The 25740-nt window shown below is 37.4% G+C and overlaps 1 protein-coding gene across 17 annotated transcripts in view; it reads left to right on the forward strand.

The window, feature by feature from the left end:
- Positions 1–25740, forward strand: part of LOC126236282 (transmembrane protein 94) — a 538855-nt gene that overhangs the window by 480374 nt on the left and 32741 nt on the right. For 11 of the 17 annotated variants that reach the window (XM_049945449.1, XM_049945454.1, XM_049945456.1 and 8 more), the window contains 2 exons: positions 1874–1998; positions 16742–16988. In XM_049945449.1, coding sequence (XP_049801406.1) covers positions 1874–1998; positions 16742–16988 — 372 coding nt within the window. The remainder of the gene's footprint in view (positions 1–1873; positions 1999–16741; positions 16989–25740) is intronic. The other 6 variants (XM_049945462.1, XM_049945464.1, XM_049945461.1 and 3 more) reach the window with 2 other exon arrangements.

Raw genomic sequence — 25740 nt, forward strand, 5'->3', positions numbered from 1 at the left:
TTAGGTTTAAGTAGTTCTAAGTTCTAGGGGACTTATGACCTAAGATGTTGAGTCCCATAGTGCTCAGAGCCATTTTTGAACACGATATTAGGCAGGTGTACCAGTTTCTTTGACTCTTCAGTGTACATCTACATCTACATCCACATTCCACAAGCCACCATGCAGTGTGTGGCAGAAGGTATCCTGCACCACTAATAGTCATTTCCTGTCCTGTTCCACTCACAAACAGAGCAAGGGAAAAACGTTGTCTAAATGTCTCCGTATGAGCCCTAATTTCTTGTATCTTATTTTCGTTGCCCACACACAGAATGGCAGTCAGCTTCAAATGCTGGTTCTCTAACTTTTCTTAGAAGTGTTCCTTGAAAAGAACATTGCCACCCCTCCAGGGATTCCCTTTTGTGTTCTTGTAGCGTCTCTGTAGTACTTGCGTGTTGCTCGAACCTACCGGTAACAAACTTAGCAGACCACTTCAGAATTGCTTCAGTGTCTTCCTTTAATCTGACCTGGTGCTGACCCCAGACACTTAGCAGGACTTAGGAATAGGTTGCACTAGTGTCGTATGTGCAATCTCCTTTGCAGATTTCCCACACTTTCCCAAAATTCTTCTAATAAGCTGAAGTCAGCTATTGGCCTTCCCCACCACAGTCCTCTCATGCTTGTTCCATTTTATTTGGCTTTGCAACATTACATCCAGATACTTAAATGATGTGACTGTGTCAAGCAGGGCACTACTGATGCTGTATCCAAGAGGTTTGTTTTTCATACTCATGTGCATTAACTTACATTTTCATACATTTAGAGTTAGCTTGTCATACCAACTAGAAATGTTGTCTAAGTCTCTTGTGTACTTCTACAGTGACATAGTTTTGCCAACTTCCCATATCCCATACACCTCAGCATCACCAGTAAACAACTGCAGATTGCTACCAATCCTGTCTGTCAAATCATTTATGTATATAGAAAATATTAGTTCTATCACACTTCCATGGGGCACTCCTGTAAGATACTCTTGTCTCTGTGGAACACTCGCCAGTGAGGACAGTATACTGGAGTCTATTATTTAAAAAGTCTCAAAGCCACTCACATATCTGGGAACATATTCTATATACTCGTACCTTTGTTAACAGTCTGCAGGAGGGCACCAAGTCAAATGCATTTTGGAAATCTAGAAATACCAAATTTGCCTGGTGCTCTTCATCCGTGGTTCGCAGCTCTTCATCAGTGGTTTGCAGTATATCATGTGAGAAAATGGAAAGCTGAGTTTTGCATGAATGATGATTTCTAAAACTGTACTAGTTTGTGGACATAAGCCTTTTGGTCGGTGGTAAATTTATTATATTCAAACTCAGAATATGTTCAAGAATTCTGAAGTAAACTATTGTTCAGGATATTGGTCTGTAATTTTGGCAGTCTGTTCTTTTACCCTTCTTGTAGACAGGAGTCATAAGCGCTTTTTTCCAGTTGAGAGATTCATGATAAATGCAACATTTCCTATTTCCTCTGTTGTTGATGATGATGATGATGATGTTTGGTTTGTGGTGCGCTCAACCATGCAGTCATCAACACCCATACAAAGTCCCAATCTTTACACAGTCCAGTCTAGCCACTTTCACAAATGACGATGAAATGATGAGGAAAATATAAACTCTCTGTCCCCGGGCATAGAAAATTCCCAACTCAGCTGAGAATCGAGACCGGGACCCTGTCATCCATTTCCACTGTTCCTTATGTAACTTATAATAGAAATTTTTAGAATAAGATGCCTCTTCCAAGATATTTTCAGGCTCATGTTTCCATTTATTGTTTATATGTAAAGTTATGGTGACATTCCAGGAGTATATCTGAACTGATATCTTTTCATTTTGATCTGCAGGGCATATAATGTGGCTGGTGTGCATAATAGTTCCTCTTCTGTCACTGTCCCTTGTTGGAAAACCGACTGATCCTCAAGTGATGCACAGAGCCACTGGGAAAAATGAATGTGTTTTCAATACCCAGGTAAAGAATGACAAATACTTATGAAATTCCTGTTTTTGGATAGGTTTTCCATCAAATCACTATGTTGAAAATTCATAAATTCTCATTACATTGTCGTATTTGTAAATTTAGCTAACAATATTATTGTCTTTTCTTGTGTTAAATTTCATTTTGTAAATGATATATCGCAAAGAGATTATGGCACGCCAAGGCAAAGTAGAGGCTACCTCTAAATGTTCCTAGGGACTTGCTCGTGTGGTCTTCATTTCCATTCTTCTTATTTATAATGTCACTTACATCCTTTTGCTTGTGCCACATCTTCCTTTTTAACATTAAATTCAGTAATTTACTGTAGAAAAGAGTTATGTGTTATAAAATGGATAGCAGTGATAACTGAAATAAGAAACAACAAATTGAAGAAATAAGAAACCAGTTGCCTAAAAATATAGGATAATCAGTGGAACCATACTAACACATTAACTGAAACATATACATACACTGACAGTGCAGGCAAAGAAAATTAAGAAATTAAAGCAAGAAAAAGCAACAAAAAATGCTTATCAAGATATAAAACAAAGAACAAACCAAGTAGACAACATACACTGCCTGGTCAAAAAAAGTGAAGTATCCAGAATACATGGTTGGGTGTCAGTGTATTCCATGAGATATTCTCAAAGGTATCTATAAAATTTATAATAAATTGTTTCGTGTGGTCATGTCAAGAGCCCATTATATGCCAACGAGAAATTGAAAAGGTTTTGATGGACAAAGATGAGTTAATAAAAAGAAATGCAATGCTTTGAGTGAAAAATGTGCGAATTTAGAGAAGAAACTGCCTCGTAAAGATTGTTGTCATTTGAGCAATTCAAATGTAAATTGTGACAAATGGTGCTAACCTAGAAATAGTGTCTCATTAAATGTTGTGTGAAACAAAACTAAAAGTGTGAACATATTAAACATCATGAATAAATTTGCTGCTCTTGGGACCAAAGAAAAAATGCAGTTTTTACCTCCACTAGAAGTGAACAATAGAATGAAAACACAACAAATAAACAGTACAATTACTGATCATACAAATATCTCTATGAAAAATGACCCAAACAGACATACAAAAAGTGTAAATAAAAATGAGCTATGCACTGGGGGGGGGCGGGGGGGGGGGGGGGGGGGGGACAGAAATTTATGTATATGGAGCCAACCACACAAAAGGACTTTCTCAGAAAAGTAATACATTGACAATGACAAGTATGATTAAACCAGGTGCCGATTTCAAAGAAGTGACAAGAAATATCACAACAGGTTACTATGTAAGATGTTCAGTAATGTCAAATTAATAGATGTCAGCTCACTTGATAGAGCCTATTTCACCAGACGTACTTCACTTGAATAGTACAGGAAAGTGCATGTTAGGAAAGTCAATAAGTGAAGCAATTGAAAGTAAATCCCAAAAGACAGTCAGTAAGATGGGCTGTTATGAACCATATGTAGAACCTGCTACTGAACCAATAGCAGCAACCACTTCAGCAGATTGCAACAGAACCACAGATATAGTCACATCAGCAGCTAAGAGGAAAGATAGTGCTGACACTAGTTCATCTGCCAGAAACAGAGATATGAGTAACTGGAATGAAGATTTTTTATGAACTGTCATGCCCCAGCCAGTGACACAAAAATTGTAAATACAGAAGCATTACATTCTTCACTCCTTACAACAAATTTGCAGACAACCAACCTCTCCATGACCAACTTGATAGGCCAGATTATCTCTCTGTACTCACACAGGATAAATAACAATCAAAATAGTGTTCAGAGATGTAGTTCAGATGTAACAGAAACTGGAAAAAAAGGTAAAATAAAAAATTTAGAAACAGATATAAACGTTTCTACTGTAAGAATTCTACGTGAAAATGTAGAGTGCACATCAAGTAAATTAAACGAGATAAAAGTACTCTCAGGGTGGTTTGAATAGTTCTCAGAACGGAATGGAAAAATAGTACTTCCATCATTGAATTTTGTTTTATTTTTCAATGTAGTCTCCTTGTAGATTAATGTGCTTGGTCCAATGATGTTCCAGTGCCTTGATCCCATCTTGAAAATGAGTTTCCTCCAGGCCTGCAAAATATTTATCAACTCTGCCTATCAAGTCTTCATTTGAAGTGAATCTTTGTCCACCAAGAAAACTTTTCAGGTTTGGGAAGAGGTGGAAGTCTGATGGAGCCATATCAGTTGAGTAAGGCAGGTGTGGCAACAATTCATACCTTAGTTCATGTAATTTTGCCATGGCGACAGTATATGTATGCAGGCACGCATTTTCGTGATGGACAATGACTTTCTTCCTTTCTAAACCTGGCCTATTTTCACTTATCTTTTGTTGCAATTTGTCCAGGAGGTTAGTATAGTATTCTCCAGTAATTGTTTGCCCAGTGGGGAGATAATCCACAAACAGAATCCCCTTCACATCCCAGAACACTGAAGCCATGGCCTTCCCACTGAAGGAATTGTCTTTGGTTTCTTTGGTGGTGGAGAATCAGCATGTTTCCACTACTTTGACTGTTGTTTTCTCTCTGGGCTATTGTAGTGCACCTGAATTTTATCTGTGGTCCAAACCGGCATAAAAATCATGTTTGTTTCTCCTAAAATGGGCCAAACATTGTTCCAATATGTCCATTCTCACACATTTTTGATCCAGTGTCAAGAGTCATGGCACCCATCTTGCAGATATTTTTTTTCATTTCTAATTCTTCAGTTAAAATCTGACATACCCTTTCAGATAACATCTGGCAAGCATAAGCAATTTCACACTCTTTCAGTCGGCAATCCTCCATGACCATTTTGTGCACTTTTGCAATGATTTCCAGAGTAGTGACATGTCTTGGCTGACCACTGCTTGGATCATCATCTAAACTTTCCCGACCAAAATTAAATTCATTTGTCCACTTGGCGGCAGTTGAATATGAAGGAGCAGAGTCCCCCAGTGTGTTCTGGAAAACAGCGTGAATGTCCTTTGCTTTCATACCTTTCATTCACTTCTCAAATCTTGATTTTTTTCCACCTTCGCAAATCATTATATGGGAACAACAACAAAGCCACATCACTGCCACAGCTCTCTTCCAAGAGCACTGACATGGCACGTGTTTACAGACAACAGTCCAATGAATACCATGTGAACAACTTGTTGCGATAGTGCTGACCTCTCGTGATAGTTCTGAGAACTTTTCAAACCACCCTCATAGTAGGAGCACAACTACCACATACATTTACCATGGCAGAACTTGGGTTAAAAGAAAATGAAATTAGTGTTTACAACATAAAATACTATGAAAAAGTGAGATACTTCTGCAGCTGTCAACATGAAGGTAGAGTAGTTTAGTATATGCACACAGTGAAATGAGGAATCCTGTTCATGGACAGTGGACAACTGTTGAGATATACTATTTGAATTGGCAAAACTACAGACAACATTCAAAGGGGAAGAGTGTTTGATATTAGGGATATACAGATCACCAAACAGTCAGGTAAATGGTTTTCTAAAACAGCTAGCAGTTCTGTTAGATGAGACTGTTAGGCAGTTCACATACATAATAACAGCAGGTGATCTAAATATTAATGCATTGAAAGAAAGCTGTTGTACTAGGAATTTAAGTGATCTAATCAACACTTATGATGTATGTCTGGTAGTAAATAGTCCCACAAGGTACAGTAAAGATACAGAGACATAAATAGATCATGTAGTTACCAATAAATCACAGTACAGGTCATAAACACAGCCACTGTTGACCACTATGAGGTATTAATAGAAGTATCAGATAAGAGAACGAAATCAGAAAATGTCTTTAAAGAGTTGCAACAAACAACTTACGGAGGCTACAAAGATTAATGCAATCTACAGACTGGAGTGATTTGGACCAAACAGCAAATGTAAATAAGGGCTGGGAATCATGTTCCAAAACATTATCCTGTTACATAGATCTTGCATGCCCATCAGTATATATGGATATAAGTGGTAAGTGCAATAAAAATTGGATCACAGCAGGTGTAAAAACAAAGAGGGAAGAGCTAAAAACTATGTATGAACAATCCCAGATAAATCCAATGTAAGCAAATTGTGATGCTTATACTGACAAGAAGAGATCATATGAGAAATTGATAAAAGAAACCAAATCAGATTAATTCATAAACAAAATTACAGCTTCTAATAATATCACAAAATACCTTGCGGCCATACAGGAAGAAAGAGAGGGAAAGTATAGACATGAAAAACAGTGGGAAAATAACTAAAAAGAAAAATAGGAAGGAAATCAGGGACCCTAAAGTAGTCAGTAGTATTTTAAATCAACATTATGTTGAGGTTGTGGAGAGTTAGTTAGTTAGTTACTTTCATGTTCCATGGATCATTTTGCATGATAAATCATCATGATGTGGAATGAGTCATTTTACATTGATATTGCAAATTAATTTGTACATCTATTTGTACTCTGAACATCACCATATAATTTTTTCCCCCTGAAATGAAAACAAGATATACAGATTGAGTTAGCAATTGCTACCCACATCTTTTATTCATTACGAATATAGAAATTCTTCTGTGGGATAGAGTCAAGTCAAGGAGAAACTTTTTCAATTTATTTTCAAATTTTACCTTGCTGTCTGTTAGACATTTTATATCACTGGGAAAGTGGTCAAAATTTTTTGTTGCAGCGTTGTGCACCCCCTTTTTGTGCTAAAGACAACCTTAATGTTGAGTAATGAATGCCATTTTTTTCTTCTAGTATTGTAATTATGTACCTCATTGTTCCTTTTGAACTGCAGTGGATTACTTACAGTAAACTTCGTGAGTGAATAAATATACTATGAAGCAGTAGTCAGAATGCCCAACTCCTTAAACAGATGTCTACAAGACGATCGTGGGTGAGCACCACATATTATTCTTACAGCACATTTTTGGGCAGTGAAGACCTTTTTTCTTAAAGATGCGAAATTAATAAAGCAAAACTCTCCTGACACAAAATGTATACAAAGTGCTCCTCGTGTGACAAAATGTTTGTTTCTTCTCCCAGTAAATGAACCTGAATTAGTAAAAGCAATACACCAATTAAAAACAAAAATTACTGTGGGGCTGGATGGTATATCTACTAGACTAATTAAATGCTGCAAAGCCTCAGACTTTTCTCATTAAGTTAGACATGGAAGAAGGAATATTCCTGACATTTTTAAAAAAGAGTAAAGTGATCCCAAAGGAGGCAGCAAGGAAGGTCCAAGAAATTACCAAAATTAGTAGGTGGAAATGCTGTCATGTATGCAGATGTCGCTTCAGTTGTTATAAGTTTCCTTGAACAGATGGCATACAAAAGCAAGCTTCTCTAAATATGGAACAATTATTTCATAGGAAATTCTTTTTATAAACTAAATAAAATCACATATATGCAGATACATGCAAACAAAACACCTAACTTGAACAGTATTACTGTCAAGCTAGGAGACTTGGATGTAAAAGAAACAGAAACGTATAAATTTCTGGGCATGACAGTGGATGGGTACTTGACATGAGAGAAGCATGTAAACAATATTTGTCACAAAGTGAGTTCAAGTATATTTCTAATGAGAAAAATGTCAAGGACAATAAACACACATACACTGCGAACGATGTACTGTGGGCTAGTTCATTCACAAATTTCATATGGTATCCTGGTATACAGAAATTCTGCAAATGTGAACACACAAAGAGTACTAAAGCTGCAAAAGAAGCTGTAACATGCATAACAAAACTATGTTCTGCAGAAATAAATTCAGGGAACTAGGCATATTAACAGTAGTGAAACAATTATTTGTATGAAAAGTAATAATGCTGCATTGTTACACAGATATCCATAATTATAACACAAGAAATAAAAATGATTATCGTAGTGTAAGAAATAGGCTCAAATTAACTGATAAAGAAACTAAAAACAGGATGCATTGTATACAACAGTTTGCCAAACTATATAAAGATAATAACTAATAGGTCTGCTTCCATAAGTAAACTAAAATGTCACTTGAGTAAAACTTATCTATTCAGTGTTCAAGAATACCTTGAAACTAAAAACTGATGCAAGGCTTCATTTGTGACTGTGCAAATATGTAAAAAACTTTCAGAAAGCATAAAGTGACTTTAACCTTTGGCATATTGATGTTTTTCACATGCTTGTACTTTAGAGGCTATTTTACTGATGTATGCATGTAGTTATGTATTTTTGAAATTTGAAATTTTTCAAACTTCATGTGAACTTGTCAAATACCATTGTACAGAATGGTCCATAGACATAAATAAAAAAAATAAAAAAAAAATCATACACGTACACATCATCCAGGGGTGTATAAATAATTAGAGTTGCAGTTCCCTGAGACAGGTAGAATAGGCCACTGGAGTGCATTTGTGTTGTTTCGTGTTTAGTGTTGTTTCATGTTTAGTGTTGTTCATGTTTAATGTTGTTACTTGGCCTGATAGGATATAAGGGGTGTGAACACTACCAGACACTGAGTGATCAACATGAAGGACGTGTAGATGCAGCATATTCATGAGAGTCAGCATTGCCAGTACCAGGCAGAGTTTTAATGGTGTCTATAGTGGGTTGTATCTGGCCTGCTGGTTGAACTGTGCAATATCTAGATGTGTGGGGCATACAGATGTGATACTGGCCCAACATTGGCTGCCTGGGAACATGAGAGGTGGCGTACTCACTGTAAAGACTCTGGTCAACCAGATCTGACAACCACAATGGAGAATCACCATATTGTACACAAAGTGCACTGTAACCCATTTCGCATATGTACCAACCATCTGAGAACAACTATTGGACACTTGGCAATATTGTGTATCATACTGCACCATTGGGCAGAGACTAGCAGCAGCTGGACTAGGAAATTGATGTCCCATGTCTACACTGCCACTAGCACCGCAACGTAGCAACTGTATCTGGAGTGCTGCTGTGACTGGGAGCACAGACTGCTTATGATTGGAGTCACATTGTGCTCAGGATGAGTCACAGTTCTGCACTACCATCGTCAGTGAGTATTGCAATGACCTAGGGAGAGATCCCATTTATCAACAGTTTCACAGAGGCAGGGTAGTGTTATTCTTGACATCAGAGTGGGGGGAGCCTTTGGGTAGGTCTTCAGGTCACGGCCAGTAGTGACTGAGGGAATCCTGTCAGCACAATGGTACATTGCAGATGTAGCAGATGTCTTGGATCCTCATGTGTACCTCTCATGTGACAATATCTTGGTGCTATTTTAAAAGACATTGCTCATCCACACATGGCACATGGCTATATAAACTGCCTATGTGATTTTGAGCTATTCCCATTGCCAGCAAGATCCTCAGATCTGTCTCCAATAGAATGTGTGTGACCATATTGAACATCAACTTCATCCCAGTGCCAGTGTCCAGGATCCATTACAGCAGTTGTGGAGAGGATACTATAAATGGAGAGGATACTATGAATGGCTTTATGACAACCTTTCAAACCGAATCTGCCTCTGCATCCAGGCCACTGCTAAGTGGGCTTATACTGCCAAGTTCTTCATAAATTTGACCTAATTTTGTAAACACTGAATAACATCACATAACCTTTTAACTAGTGGAGCTTTATTTCATTTTCTTCTCCCCTTCTGGTTGCTTCACTTTTTCTGTATTAATAAAAAATGTTAGACATATCTAGCTTACAAAAGCAAATAATTCGGCACCAAAATACATTCAAAAATCTTGATCAGGGCAGTCAAATACTAGCTATCAAGTATCTGTTCATTCAGCTGTGAGAATTGCAATGTAATGCACACAGGAATTGACTAGAATGATGTTGACACCAGGTATAAGGAACACATAAGAGAAATAAACAGAACCCGTGTGGATAGCCGCATATGTTAGTACTCCACTTTTGCGATTCAGAGGGACGTACCAGCATGGGATTGAATCCACCTGATGGATTACTGACAAGGGCTGGTGTGTCAACCACCCCTGATGTGGTTTTTAAGTGGTTTTCAGTGTCTGACAAGCTGAATAACTGGGTGATACATCCTGCCTCAGTTACACTGTTCGTACACATTTAGAAAAGTTTGCACAGTTTCACATAGAATACACAGATAGTCAGGTGTGCACAAATACTATTTGGGGTGGTGGTGGGTGGCAGGAAAGGTCATCAGGTCTACCTCTACTGCTAACATTACTAAATACAAAAATTAACAAGTCAACCATGTGGAGATACGAGAAAAGGACAGGGGAATAAAAAAGATGAAGATAGGAGAAATGCATAAGAGAATGAAAGTACAATTCAGACTGTTCACACTGCTTTACTTAAGAGAACCAAAGAGTAAGAACAGAAAGTAAAGATATGAAAATAATTAATATCAGTAACAGGAGTATTTACCAACAGCATCAATTGCAGCAGTTACAGTATAATGTTTGTACATCACACTTAGTTTATTTTTTTACTTATATCTGTCTTAAAGTAAGTGGCAATTATTTTTGACTGTGCTTGATACACTGTAATTCCCCTACTTGTTTTTTTCTTTGCAAGACATAGGTTCACATGTAACTATCACCATTAGATACTGCTGAAGACTGCTGTGAATGAGTCGTTGGTGATGTGGCAAGGTTGTTTCCTGTTGCACGAAATGTCTTATAAATCTTGCCAGCTTCTCCTATTTCTGATGTTATTTACAGGGAACCACCTGAATACGCACTGCAGAGTGACAGGTTGTTTCCCTGTCTTGAGCTAAATTGTTGAAAACGTTATATGTGTCAAATGGCCAAAAAGTGTGTTTCTAATGAATGTAAGAGGTATTATCATCTGCTAATAATGAGACAGAGCCAGTGTGAATTGGCTCAAGCAGACATAACGGTGAACATCAAATGAATTCAGCAATCATAGCAGGTCAATATATGTCTATATACCAAAGTGTAACAGACGCACTCAGGAAATTTGAGTGAGAATGTTTGGAAGGAATGTGGTGATGTTTGTATGAAACTTAGTCATGTGAGTTTATCAAACCAGTTGCAATGAAGACTGTATAACAGTTCTGGTACCTCCATAATATACTGTGGGTTGTATAGGGATCATGAGAGAGAAATTACAGCATGTACTGAGGCAGATGGGCAGTCATTTTCCTTCACTCAGTACGCAGTTATACATCTGTTTGCTGGATGTACAGGGGAGTGAAACTTTCAGGGAAGATGGGAAAGGGCAAAATCATCACTTTGAGATAAGGAAACCTAGTCCAGAAACAAAAGAGTCAAAGCTAACAAGTGAAAATGAGAAAATTTCAAAATTTATTTTGGTCCGCTGTGATGGTAAAAATTGTAGTTCACAGTTTTTAATTTCCAGCACAACCTACAAATGATGTTATACTCATAACAGTTGAGTGTTTCCAAAGGAAAATTGCCTTAAAAGAAGGTTTAAAATTATGGAACAGAATTGCTGCCCAGTACTTACCTTGAAGAGAAATATGAATATACTGCTGATTGATGCATATAAAAATGCATACTCTATCTTAACTTTTGGAACTAACAGTTACTTCCTCATGGAACAGAGAGGGTTAAATAGGAGGAGGTTAAAAAGGAGGGACAGGTCATCCTAGCCCCAGGGTAAGAGAGACCACCTGTTGCAAGTAAGAGGGGAAACATATGTTGGCCAGAAGAGTTACTGCTTTTGAGTGACTTATTGATTCAGCAAAACGGATGTCTGGAGATGGCATATGCATTGCCTTTCTAATTAAGTGTAATGGAACTGCTTTTGATGGACCATTTTTTGTCCTCATGGTTTCATCAACTATCGTGAGGTATTTGCTGCAGTGTATATGCAATGTAGCAAGACTCTGTTGCATGTATCTAAAGCACCAACATGAAGGCAAGGGATTAGTGGGACATTCATGTCTATCAGACTTGCGTGCGGTAAATGGAGCAATGTGAACTACAGTGACATTATTACTAAATGTGTCCAAACAGGACCAACATGCTGTTGTTCTTTTCTTGGCTGCTGAAGAACAAACACCAGTAAACATTCATTGGAGAATGAAGAATGTGTATGTGGCAGCATGTCCGTCAAAAATCACCATTGTGGGGTGCAGCTGCTTCATGATAATCCATGTCCTCATATTGCAAATGTTAACACTCAGGAGTTACGCCAACTCAAGTGGGAGACATTTGAGCACCTGGCTGTAGTCCTGATGTCTCACTTATCAGCCTAGTTTTTGTAGGTGATTTAATAACCAGACAACTATTTCCACTTGTTCTGCTTTAATTTAATCCCATTTCACTAGAAAAAATACAATTTTACACAACAATGTCATACCCTTAACATGACAATAACGGCACTCAGCTGTGATTGCTGATGGCCGCTATAAATGTACTCCAACAAGCAGCATTTTACAAAGTATTATTAAGATAACTGCATAATCAAAATTACAATTAAAAGTTGTACATCTTTAATAATTTTCATACAGAATTTGCTAGAGTACAATATGGTTACAAGCCTTATATAAGCAGAATTTATACAGAAATATGTTTGTTTTATATTGAAAATTAGAAAAATACATTTCATAAACAGTTAAGACAGAAAAAAGTTAATTTAAATTTTACTTACTCGAGGTTGATTTACATTTTAATTACTCCATGAGTCTTATTACTAATATTATTCCTGCATATTTGACACAAAGTTTACAAATTAATTCGCTCAAATATTCAGTCAAAATTTCTTAAATATTTTTAAGCTAATTTCAAGTTGTTACAATATCCTCTGATATGTTCTACATAGTTTTAAATAATATGATAACAACTTTGATGTCTGATTGCGTAGTATCTGGTGTAACAACTTTTGCTCACTGCTAAAACATAGAACTTGCAGATGACAACAGTTTACAGTAACTATAAAAAATACACAAATTGTGATATTTGGGTTGAGTTCTTCATTTAAGTTAGGGGATCACATTTGACACTAATCTGTGCCATTACAAATGCTTATAGTATATTTTTAAGTCTTGTATAGAATTACTCCTCTCCACTGTAATTGTCCTTGATCTCTTTTAAAGGAAACCTGGAGTCATTATGTTGTAAGAAAAATGGAAAATCCAGGATTGTTGTACGAATACATTAACGAAAGAATTAAAATTCCTATCTACTGCTTGTCCTTGGTTATTTTCTTCCTATTTTTCATCATATAAATTCTCCCTTATTAATGTAACTGAGTCAGCATTACAGTTCTGTGAGGTTTTACTTTTCATTTCGTTGTTAAATTCACTGATGGGGATCTTTTAATGCCACCATTTGACTGTCATGGTCAGATGAGGCTCACATTATTTTATAAAAGACATAATTAGAAATAAAGTATCAGTAACTGTTGCACTCAGTCTTTCTGTACTAGGTGAGAATGTTACTGTGGGCAGTCAAACCAAAGCTGAGCACCAGTATGTGCCCTCAATCAGAACTATTGAAACGAAATCTATATTGAAATATCTACATACACCCACTTCATTCTTTGCAATAAGTCTTCATTTCTTACTTGATCAATCAGTGTGATCTTTGACAGTTTTCTGTATCACTAAACATTTCAGTGGCTTTTAATCATTTCATTTCTATCTTCCCCATTATTCATGTTTTGTACCTGTGCAGAGCTTTGCCTTCATCTTTTTATGTTAAGAGCTTTTTCTCGTTTTAGAAAGCTCTTTTATCATGTGCAATCCTTGTTACCATTTCTTTCTTGTATTTTTCTTCTTCATATACCGTACGTTACAGATATCAAAAGTAGTCCACCTTGTGAAGGGTCTCTTATACAAGTTTAACATGTAGCCATTCAGCACAGCCATCTGTGTCACACACATCATTGTCTAGCTTTCTGTTTTCAATTGTCTAGCATGTGTTCCACTTCATCAAGCACCTGACTCCATTCCTGTGCACTTAGAAATTCCTACTTATGTTGTCAGTGACCCATATCATGCATATTTTCTGTCTTTGACAAACTTTTTCTGCATTGAGTTACTCTTTTACTTCCTTCATTATGTCTCCAACAAAAAAATTAAAGACCCATTCCTTCCTGGATACTCAAGGTATGGCAAGTTTAAGGGGATCTTCTTAAGTGTCTCTCATTTACATTTCTGCAAGTTGACCACTTTGAACTACCAGGCTCTAAAAAATACATGTTGAAACCATTGAACTCTCAGGCTTCATCACAAATGCTGAGAGCTGGTTTCTCTCAACATACATGCTCCTAAAAATTGCCACTTGCTGGAACTCAAATCTTTTGTATCTCACTGAACAATGTGGCACATTCAAGGGGACAACCATTCAACTTCTCGTCAGGCCATCCAGATTTAGCTTTTCATAGTTTCTCTAACTGTGAAGGCTCTCGTGAAGTTTTGTATTAACCCTGATTCTGTACAGTCACATTGATTTGACGGTGTCTTTGAAATTAAACACTAATGTCAAAAGCATCAGCATTAACTGTAGTATATTACACTACTGGCCATTAAAATTGCTACACCATGAAGATGACGTGCTACAGATGCAAAATTTAACCGACAGGAAGAAGATGCTGTGATATGCAAATGATTAGCTTTTCAGAGCATTCTCAAAAGGTTGGCGCTGGTGGCGACGCCTACAACGTGCTGACATGAGGAAAGTTTCCAACCGATTTCTCATACACAAACAGGATTTGACCAGCGTTGCTTGGTGAAACGTTCTTGTGATGCCTCGTGTAAGGAGGAGAAATGCCTACCATCACGTTTCCGACTGATAAAGGTCGGATTGTAGCCTATCGCGATTGCGGTTTATCGTATCGCGACATTGCTGCTCACGTTGGTCGAGATCCAATGACTGTTAGCAGAATATGAAATTGGGGGGTTCAGGAGGGTAATACAGAACGCCATGCTGGATCACAAAGGCCTCGTATCACTAGCAGTAGAGATGACAGGTATCTTATCCATATGGCTGTAATGGATTGTGCAGCCACGTCTCGATCCCTGAGTCAACAGATGGGGACGTTTGCAAGACAACAACCATCTGCACGAACAGTTCGACGACGTTTGCAGCAGCATGGACTATCAGCTCGGAGACCATGGCTGCGGTTACCCTTGATGCTGCATCACAGACAGGAACGCCTGCGATGGTGTACTCAACGATGAACCTGGGTGCACGAATGGCAAAACGTCATTTTTTTGGATGAATCCAGGTTCTGTTTACAGCATCATGATGGTCGCATCTGTGTTTGGCGAAATCACGGTGAACACGCATTGGAAGTGTGTATACGTCATCGCCATACTGGCGTATCACCCGGTGTGATGCTATGAGGTGCCATTGGTTACACGTCTTGGTCACCTCTTGTTCGCATTGATGGCACTTTGAACAGTGGACGTTACACTTCAGATGTGTTACAACCCGGTGTTCTACCCTTCATTCGATCCTTGCAAAACCCTACATTTCAGCAGGATAACGCACGACTGCATGTTGCAGGTCCTGTACAGACCTTTCTGGATACAGAAAATGTTCGACTGCTGCCCTGGCCAGCACATTCTCCAGATCTCTCATCAATTGAAAACATCTGGTCAATGGTGGACGAGCAACTGGCTCCTCACAATACGCCAGTCACTACTCTTGATGAACTGTGGTATCGTGTTGAAGCTGCAGGGGCAGCTGTACCTGTACACTCCACCCAAGCTCTGTTTGACTCAATTCCCAGGCGTATCAAGGCCGTTATTACAGCCAGAGGTGGTTGTTCTGTGTATTGATTGCTCAGGATCTATGCACCCAAATTGCGTGAAAATGTAATCACATGTAAGTTCTAGTATAATATATTTGTCCAATGAATATCTGCATTTCTTCTTGGTGTAGCAATTTTAATGGCCAGTATCTACATCTACATCCATACTCCGCAAGCCACCTGACGGTGTGTGGCGGAGGGTACCTTGAGTACCTCTATCGGTTCTCCCTTCTATTCCAGTCTCGTATTGTTCATGGAAAGAAGGATTGTCGGTATGCTTCTATGTGGGCTCTAAGCTCTCTGATTTTATCCTCATGGACTCTTCACGAGATATACGTAGGAGGGAGCAATATACTGCTTGACTCTTCGGTGAAGGTATGCTCTCTAAACATTAACAAAAGCCCGTACCGAGCTACTGAGCGTCTCTCCTGCAGAATGTTCCACTGGAGTTTATCTGTCATCTCCATAACACTTTTGCGTTTTGTACATTAGTAAGAAGAAAACTTCTGATATAAAGTCATATCAGTATACTCCTAATATTTGTGGGGAAGGCACCTGTATTCAGAACAAGTGGTACAAAGAAACAATATTTATGATAAATAGCTGCTAATGATTGCTGATACTCATAAGGAACACATTCAATTTTATTTTCTTTGATGTTCACAATAAGTTTTAGATATTAATCTCTTACATTAAGGTATAAAAGATATTAATGGTGAAGTCGTCTAAGTGTCAACTACAAACTAAATTCATTGTATTATGTATTGTACTTTAATTTTAGGTGTTACCAAGATGAGTGTTGCTTTCTGGGACTACGATAACAAATTGTAGAATTAACCAGATACATACTGGCATCATCATTATGTCTGTACCTTTCAACTGCATGTGCTTTCCAGGAAGAAAAAAAAAAGCTTTACAATACGTCTTTTAATGTGTTTATATTTTTAGTGGCTTGCAGACCCAACTAATTTTAAAAGGTAATGGTTAGAAGTTTGATAATAAGGGTACATTGATTTGCATGCCTTGTCAATATGTTACAGGTGGCTATTTTCATACTGTGGTGCTATGGTGCCAAGTTTGCCCTTTCCTGTGTGGCAGTCCTGCTTGTCTATGTGACAGTGCTCAAGTCAGAATGTGATGTTGTGACGGCTTTGTCTGGTGAAAGCAATATGACTTGCACAGTTGTGTATCCTGTATTACAAGAAGAATGGGGTGGTTGGGATCAGCGCAGTCATGGCTTGCTCTTTGCCCAGCATGCTGCACTCTCTGCTGCTGTCCTCTTCTTTGGTATGATACTTCTGCCACAGCTTCATTGCATGATGCACTTAGAGGCTGCTTCTCCTCATGACATCAGGATTGCCATTTGTTGTGACTAATTAACTAATTATCATTTAAAAATGCATTTGATTTAAACTGTTTTATTGTCTGTAAAATTAAAATGTTCATTTACTGGTATTTAATTATAAATATATTTTACCTAACTTAGTGACAGAATCCTAAAAAATGATATTTCCTCATTTACTTTTGTGAGGAATGATTTCATTTAGATGTGCAATAGTGAGACAATAGTGTTTCCCCTTCTTCCATTTTTTCCTCTTCTCAGTGGCCGTTGGCTGCTTCCTTACTTTGGGTTTCAGACATTAATTGCTATAGGGTTTTTGTGTGTTTTAACTGTTATTGGGGTAGTTTCTCAATAGTGAAAGTAGTAAGTGTGTGGTGTTAGTTTAAAACACATAATATTAGTCTGGTTAATGTTTTTATCAATCAGTTTTCTTGAGAAAACACCTATTCTTTTGGAAATATCTGTAGATCAAAATAAAAGACAAAAAACTCTTACACATGGAAGTACAGAGTAAATAAATATGTTACATTTGTCAAAACCTGTAGCTATCAGTGGCAGATTTATGTGGAGTTTGCAGCATTAAAAAAAAACAATTGTTGGTGGCTATTACATTACTAGATCACGGGACGTTCATTTTTCAGGAAATGGGGAAAATCTAGAAAAAAAGGGAGAATACAAGACCTGCCTTGTAAGTTTTTCCAAAAACAATTTTAAAAAATCATGTTTTGGAAAATTTGATTTATTGTCTCTCAAAGTATTCACCTTTAAAATACATACGCTTTTACTTGCAGTTTCAACCAATTTAGAAAAATTTTTTTATACTTTTATGTTGTTACTTGTGAAACATGGGTTTGGAAGGTTTTGATAGCCTCTTGAGGTGAGATTTGTTTTACTTAATTGAAAAGAGAAGATGGCATTAGGTGATAAATCTGATGAATGTGAGCAATGAGGCATTAATTCAGTTGTTTTTAAATAATTGACTGTTTGATGTGCTGTGTGACAGTTGGCACTGTCATTATGAAGATCGGTGTGATGCTTTTGGTTTTTTTTTCTCCTGATTTTATTGATGCCTTGTAGCAAACAAATTGTTTTTACCATTCAGCATTAACTTTTCTTCGATCCTCTAAAGCAGGGGTGGTCAAGAATTTGGCTTGCAGGCCATGCCCTTGCTCAGGTGCCGTAGTGCTCAGCCTGGCTGCACACTTCTGCCTCCACCATGCCACTGTCTGACTGGGAGTAGGGGGAAGAGGGAGAAACTGTGAATGTGCCCTGTTAAGATAGTAATGCAGTCACACTGCATACAACTTAGTTTCATATTTCTCAACAACGTAGATGACAAGGGAAACAAATTTTCACAACTATTTAATTATTTTTGGTGTACTGAATATGTAACATAATTTTCATCTGGTACAAACTGTTGGCATACTGACAGATGTAGACAATTCCACAGATTTTCGCACTCAGTTTGCAGCATAATAGTGACTTATTTAGTTTCACACACACACACACACACACACACACACACACACACACACACACACACACACACACACACACACACGCGCGCGTTGATTGAAATTTGGTAGCACTTTTGCAACCTCATTATGGAGCCGTGGAAAATCTACCTGAGGAAAACAATGTGGCTGTCCTGACTAGTTGTAATGTAATAGAATTTGTCTCTAAAACGAGAATTACGTTGCAGTCCAATTAGTTACATCTGCACATGCACAGGAATGCTTTCAAGTGAAATAGCAAATGGTCTCAGAAACAGATGTAATATTGGCTTTGCCCTCAAAATGATTAGAAAAATATCCCTGTAAGTCTTTCAAGGTCACAATGACTTCTTGTTTCTCACCTTACAATGTCTTACTGTGGGTAGTATGCAGTCAAGTACTTCTAATTTCCGTTCCTGCACTTTTTTTTCCTGTATAAATTCAACCCAAGTGGTTTATAAATTGAAAAATCATTCAAGACATGCCCCTTGACTTAACCAACATACTTTGCACTAATATATAAAGTCTCCATATTCTTTATTCAGTTCCAGTGAAAACTATTGCAACTGTCAGTGGAGTAATGCATGCGGCTTCAGAAATTTTACTGTTTGTGCCATCGATTTCTTTAAGTACTTCATACGTGCAAATTTAAAACAAAGTGCTTCTTGATGATAGAAGAATGAATCCCATCTATCTTTCATTGTTATTTTTTGATCTTTCATTGTTAACTAAATCCTTAAATTCTTTCTGCGTGGTATTACAATGTTTCATAGCAAATTTGTTGTACCCCTCAATTATATGACTGCGTGATAGGTATTGAGAATTCTCATCCTTTTCTTCTGTCATTTTTATTCATTTTTGAAGGCTTGTGAGAATAGATCACTAGACTGCCTCTTTTTGTGCAAACAGCCAGTGAACCTATGAACATCCTGCGTAACACAAACAAATAGCGATGGGTAAAAAGCACTGACACCAAAATTCTGCCAAACTGAAGAGAGTTGTGCCAACCAAAAAGTGCCACACTGCAATATTAAATGAACTGTTGCCTTGTATCAGGTACTTCCGAGAAGGACCGACCAAAGCAAACTCACATGTTGTTTGGCATGCCATGGCTGGCTCTGGTCTAAAGCAATGGTTATGGCACAAGCAGTGTAATCGCAGAAACTATATATCATTTTCTTGGACATGGTTAAAAAAATGAATCACTTTTGGAACACTCAAAAAGTTGATTCCTGCATAGTACCAGTTTGTAAAAATATTTCAAATTTTCATCTCCTGTTATGAAGTTGTATACGGATTTTGCAATTCATGGGTCAACTTTTTTAGTTTCTCCTTCACCGATCGACAAGTGCCTGTATATGAACTTTGGTCAAATTGTGTGGAATCGATGGGAAACGTATCTTGTTCACAGCTAGATGTTAGTGCCAAATGTAATATACTGCTGCCTTCAATGTGCCTTTATCTCACAGTAAATAACGTGCTGATCCTCTTGAGTCATGTTGCACAAACAATCAATATTTTTTTGACCCAAAAAATGATTTTGGTAGACCTTCATGAAATTCAAGTCTGCTGGTAAAGTCGTGACAACCGTTTTTTGGGATCAGAAAGGGGTATTGTTGGTCAACTTTATGCCCACTGGGACCACAATTAACACTCACAGGATACTGTGAGACTCTGAAAAAACTCAAACGGGCAATTCAGAACCAGAGAAGAGGAATGTTGACCAAGGGCGTACACATTCTCCATGACAACACTCACCCATCCCTCACTCTGCAAACCATTGCTCTCCTGCAACAGTTTCAGTGGAACATTATCACCCACCCACCCACTCTATAGTTCTGACTTGACACCCACTGACTATCACCTGTTCCCTAGGTTAAAATAACATTTGGCCGGAAAGCAATTCAACTTTGACAATAAGGTGAAAGAAGAGGTTCATAACTTTCCGAACAGCATCGTGGCAAGCTGGTGTGACGTGGGCATACAAAAACTGCCACAGCATCTACAAAAATACATCGACAGAAATGCTCATTATGTCCAAAATAGCTAAATGTTCAAGCTGTAAACCATTGCAGAAATAAACAGGTCTGTGTACTTATAGAAAAAAAAATAGGAGCCCTTACTTTTGGGATTACCTTCATAGATTCAAACTACGGGGACTATCCATTGTATCATTTCCTATTGAAAACCGATTCCTTCTCTTTTGCTAACAGTATTTCATATAATAATTAGTCCCCAATCTTATAAATTGTTCCAACTTCATTTTTAATAACGATTTTTCTGGGTAGCTGCTACCAGACTTCCAAAAGTAAAAGTTGATAGAAGCTCTAGCTTCCAGAACCAGGAACTTTTTCATTGAGATAAAGATGGGAAAAGGTTAGAAGAAACTGAAATATTAAGCTGTTGTCCAGAAGCTATTCAGTACTTCAAGCGAAAGGACACCTAAGAGAACAGGTTGAGTGGGAAGGGGGGACAGCACACAGCATGTGTGAGATAAAATATGCCATACTATACTTTATCTGACTTAAGTTTCTAGATGATATTCTTCCAAACTCAAACAGTTTATTGCCTCCAGCTATCTGTTGGTATTTCCTGGATGAAGGAACCTTTGGCTTCAAAATCCCATGTGTTCTGACAGCTTTAGTTCATGTGTGTCAACCTAGTGCAACTACTTAAGTAGAAAAATGTTCTGTGTTTATTTTTACCGAGGATTGTGGAGAGAGTGTTCTTTACACCAGTTGCTGCAAGTCTACAAATGTAGATGGAAATGTGGAAGTCAACTTTAGAGACTGTGATCAGTCTAATCATCATTACACCTTACACAAGTGTAATTAATTTAGTAGTCATGCATGTGCATCCCCAACTTTCTTCATTCTTCCCTAAAATTTTTATACCTCAGTCTTTATTTTTTGAGTTTATGTTGATTCTACCTATTAACTGACCATCTTTCTTCTGACACTGTGATAATTCTTTTTCTATTCTTGGTGAAGTATACCCTGTGATAAACATTTGTGAGAAGTTCAAATTGTTTTCTGGACCACAACTCATACTTTGACCTCTGTCTTTCAAGAACAATGCACTTTCAATTGAGTTATTCAAGCATGCCTTACATTCAAACCATCTCAAAGAGTCTCAGTCTGTCATTAGTTCCTTCACATGCTTAATAAACTCGGTACAGACTCCCTTGCAGTATGGTGGACTATTGCCTCTGGTGGAGGGGGAGGGAGGGGGCATTGATATTATTGAGATTACTTTTTCTACTATTTACAGGAATGTACTTAGTCTTAATTTCACTTAAGACAATTTATGGATGTTGCACAACAGATGTCAAAATTTAAGGTACCAGTAGCTATAAACAATCATAACTCACTCTGTTCAGAGCCTTGTAATACGGCATACCAGAGTTTCAGCCCAGCAAGGCTCTGTAGCTGATTTTGTGCTGTACTGTATAAATATAATGTACAAAAAATTTTTTCAATAAGCTGACACATTTCCTTTGCCTCTAAATAGACTTTCCATGAACTTTAAGACATTAGAGAACAATATCTTTATGATCATTATTGACTGAACCTTTACAAATGAACACCTTTTCCTAAAGTTCGCTCAGAGAACCGGTCTTTACAGAGTTGTTCCACCTGATATGCAGGGTATGAGACATGCATGAAATACCGCCAGGCTTCAAGAATAATATAATGATCCCTATGCTAAAGAAGTCAGACATTGACAAGTATGTATACTGTTGAACCATAAGTTTAGTAAGTCATGGTTTCAAAATCTGAAGAAGAATGGGACAGCTGGTAGAAACAGAAATGGGGAAGATAAATGTGAGTTCTTAAAGGTATGAGAACATGTGAGACAATTCTGACCTTATAAGTTATTTTGGAAGATATGTTGAAAAAGAAAGATAAAACAACATTTATACCACTCTTTGAAGTTGCTGCAAATTTACAGTTGTAGGTGGAAATAGAGAAGTCAACATTATACTCTATGAATCCTCTAATTGCCATTACAAATATCCTAGTTTTGGTAACTGTGTACCCTATACTTGGCACAAGTGCATCCTCACCCTTATCCATTCTTCCCAGCTGTTTTTATGAGTCAGGAATAAAATACAGATAGTGAAAGATTATATGCAACTTCTACAGACTACAGTAATAAGTTGGAGGACATGAAAGTGAGGCAGTAGCTGAGAAAAAGAGTGAGACAGAATCTCACATATTCAGACAATACATAAGGCAAATAGTAAAGGGAAGTAAGAAGACATTTTGAAAATTAATAAAACTCATGCTGGAAGAAATAAAATCTGTTTGCTGATGAAACCATAATTCTGTCGGATACAGCAAAGGACTTGGAAGTTCTGTTAAACAAAATAGCCATTGTCTTCAAAAGGGTTATAAAATGAATGTAATTAAACTAAAACAAATTAATAATCAATAATACTGGGAGAATTAGATTAGGAAATGGGACACACAGAGCAGTAGATGATTGATTTTTGCTGTTTAAATTACAAAATAACTTATTGTGGAAGAAGTAAGGAAAATATAAAGTGCAGATTGGCAATGATTAAAAAAAATCTTTTGTGATAAAGACAAGTATGTTAAAATCAAATATAAATTTACATTTGGGAAAACCTTTCACTGAAATATTTGTATGGATAACAGCCTTGGATGGAAGCAAAACATGATGATAAACAGTATATACAAGAATAAAATAGAAGCTGTATCAGGTAAACAGTGAAGAGATATTGAACCACATGGCTGGGGGGGGGGGGGGGGGGGGGACTAAGCGACACAACTTGACTGAAATAAAGGATAGGTTGAAGGCTAATCATGATGTATCAAAGAATATTAACAAGGTAATGTTTGATTTGTAAAACATAAAAATTGTAGAGGGATCCAAGGCTTGACTACAGCAAGCAGATTAAGGTGGACATAGGTTGCAGTAGTTGTGCAGTGACGATGAGTGTTGCGCAAGATAGACTGAGATTGGAGAGTTGCATGAAACCAGACTAAAACAACAGCAATGGATTTATTCATCAGTTTCCTTTTCCAGTAAACCAACTTGAAATTTCTATGAAAAATTAAACCAGGAGAGTAAAACTTTTACAGATTAATAACAATGTAAAATATGATTTGTTTTATTTTCAGAAGTTCACTAGATTATGTCCTGAGAAAGTTCTAATGAATGAAATATCTATGTACGGCAGGAATAACTGACAAATAGCACCTGCAATTGACAGAGAAATTGCAATGAAAGTTCACAACTTTGTTGATGGTGTTTCATTGTGCCCTTCTTCTCTGGTTACTCAGAAACATACCAAGTCTACATCTAAGACCAGAAAGAATTGCTGTCTGCCATAAGGTTGCACTTCACCCTGTTGGAGTGTTATATCAAGATAGCATTGAAGAGAGACCAATACCTTTACTAGTGGAGTATCCTCAATGCGTAATATATCAGACAAGAATGTAGACATAATGTGTTGAGAGCACAAAGTGTTACATTAGCTGTTAGTTTACTGTAGTCCTATGCTAGGAATGCCTGAGTTCTCGTTCACCATCAAATGTTCACTCAACCATTATGGCTTTTATGTTTTGAAGTGCAGTTCATTTGAAAAATGATCAATGATTTGTGCATCCAGTGCAACAGGAAATGTTTTTGACCAGTATTCTTCCAGTTCTTGATGACAAGCAAATATGCATCTCTAGAGCTTATTGTAATGATACTCTGACATGTAACTGTATTTCACCGCTGTTCCAACATTGTGGATGTCACTAACTGACCCATGATGGTTGTTTCCTTAAATCACTTTAGACAGATGAGGGAACAGTCCCTTCAAAAAGGTTACAGCCCCTTTTTGCCCAGCTGTTTGTACAGTATGAAAACAAGACTCCCTGTAAAGTACGCAATGGTTTTTTGTTCAAATTTTCATAGCCAAATGAAGAGTGTAAAATGGCCAAATTAGGTATCAAACTGCCAGCTGCTGTAGCTATGTAAATAAACTGTCAGGAAGTTCATGTTAATGTATAGCTATTTTGTGCATAACAAGTTATGTTAGTGTGATGATGTTATTGTTTTGTGGTCTTCAGTTCAGAGACTGGTTTGATGCAGCTCTCCATGCTACTCTATCCTGTGCAAGCTTCTTCATCTCCACGCTGCCCTCCAATGCTAAATTGGTGATCCCTTGATGTCTCAGAACATATCCTACCAACCGAACGCTTCTTCTAGTCAAGGTGTGCGACAAATTTCTCTTCTCCCCAATTCTATTCAATACCTCCTCATTAGTTATGTGATCTACCTATCCAATCTTCAGCATTCTTCTGTAGCATCACATTTCGAAAGCTTCTATTCTCTTATTGTCCAAACTATTTATCCTCCACATTTCACTTCAATACATGGCTACACTCCATACAAATCCTTTCAGAAACGACTTCCTGACACTTAAATCTGTACTCGATGTTAACAATTTTCTCTTCTTCAGAAACGCTTTCCTTGCCATTGTAGCAAAACTCATTTACTACTTTAAGCGTCTCATATCCTAATCTAATACCCTCAGCATCACCCAATTTAATTCGACTAAATTCCATTATCCTCGTTTTGCTTTTGTTGATGTTCATCTTATATCTTACTTTCAAGACACTGTCCATTACGTTCAGCTGCTCTTGCAGGTCCTTTGCTGTCTCTGACAGAATTACAATGTCATCAGTAAACCTCAAAGATTTTATTTCTTCTCCATGGATTTTAATTCATACTCCGAATTTTTCTTTTGTTTCCTTTACTGCTTGCTCAGTATACAGATTGAATAACACCAGGGATAGGCTACAACACTGTCTCACTCACTTCCCAACCACTGCTTCCCTTTCATACCCCTTGATTCTTATAACTACAATGTGGTTTCTGTACAAATTGTAAATAGCATTTCACTCCCTGTATTTTACCCCTGCCACCTTCAGAATTTGAAAGAGAGTATTCCAGTCAACATTGTCAAAAGCTTTCTCTAAGTCTACAAATGCTAGAAATGTAGTTTTGCCTTTCCTTAATCTATTTTCTAAGATAAGTCGTAGGGTCAGTATTGCCTCACGTGTTCCAACCTTTCTACAGAATCCAAACTGATCTTCCCCGAGGTTGGCTTCTACCTTTTTGCTTAGAACTGGGTTTCCATCTGAGCTCTTGATATTCATACAATTGGTTCTCTTTTCTACAAAAA

The sequence above is a fragment of the Schistocerca nitens genome, chromosome 2 (genome assembly GCF_023898315.1).
Source record: "Schistocerca nitens isolate TAMUIC-IGC-003100 chromosome 2, iqSchNite1.1, whole genome shotgun sequence".
Lineage (NCBI taxonomy): Eukaryota > Metazoa > Arthropoda > Insecta > Orthoptera > Acrididae > Schistocerca > Schistocerca nitens.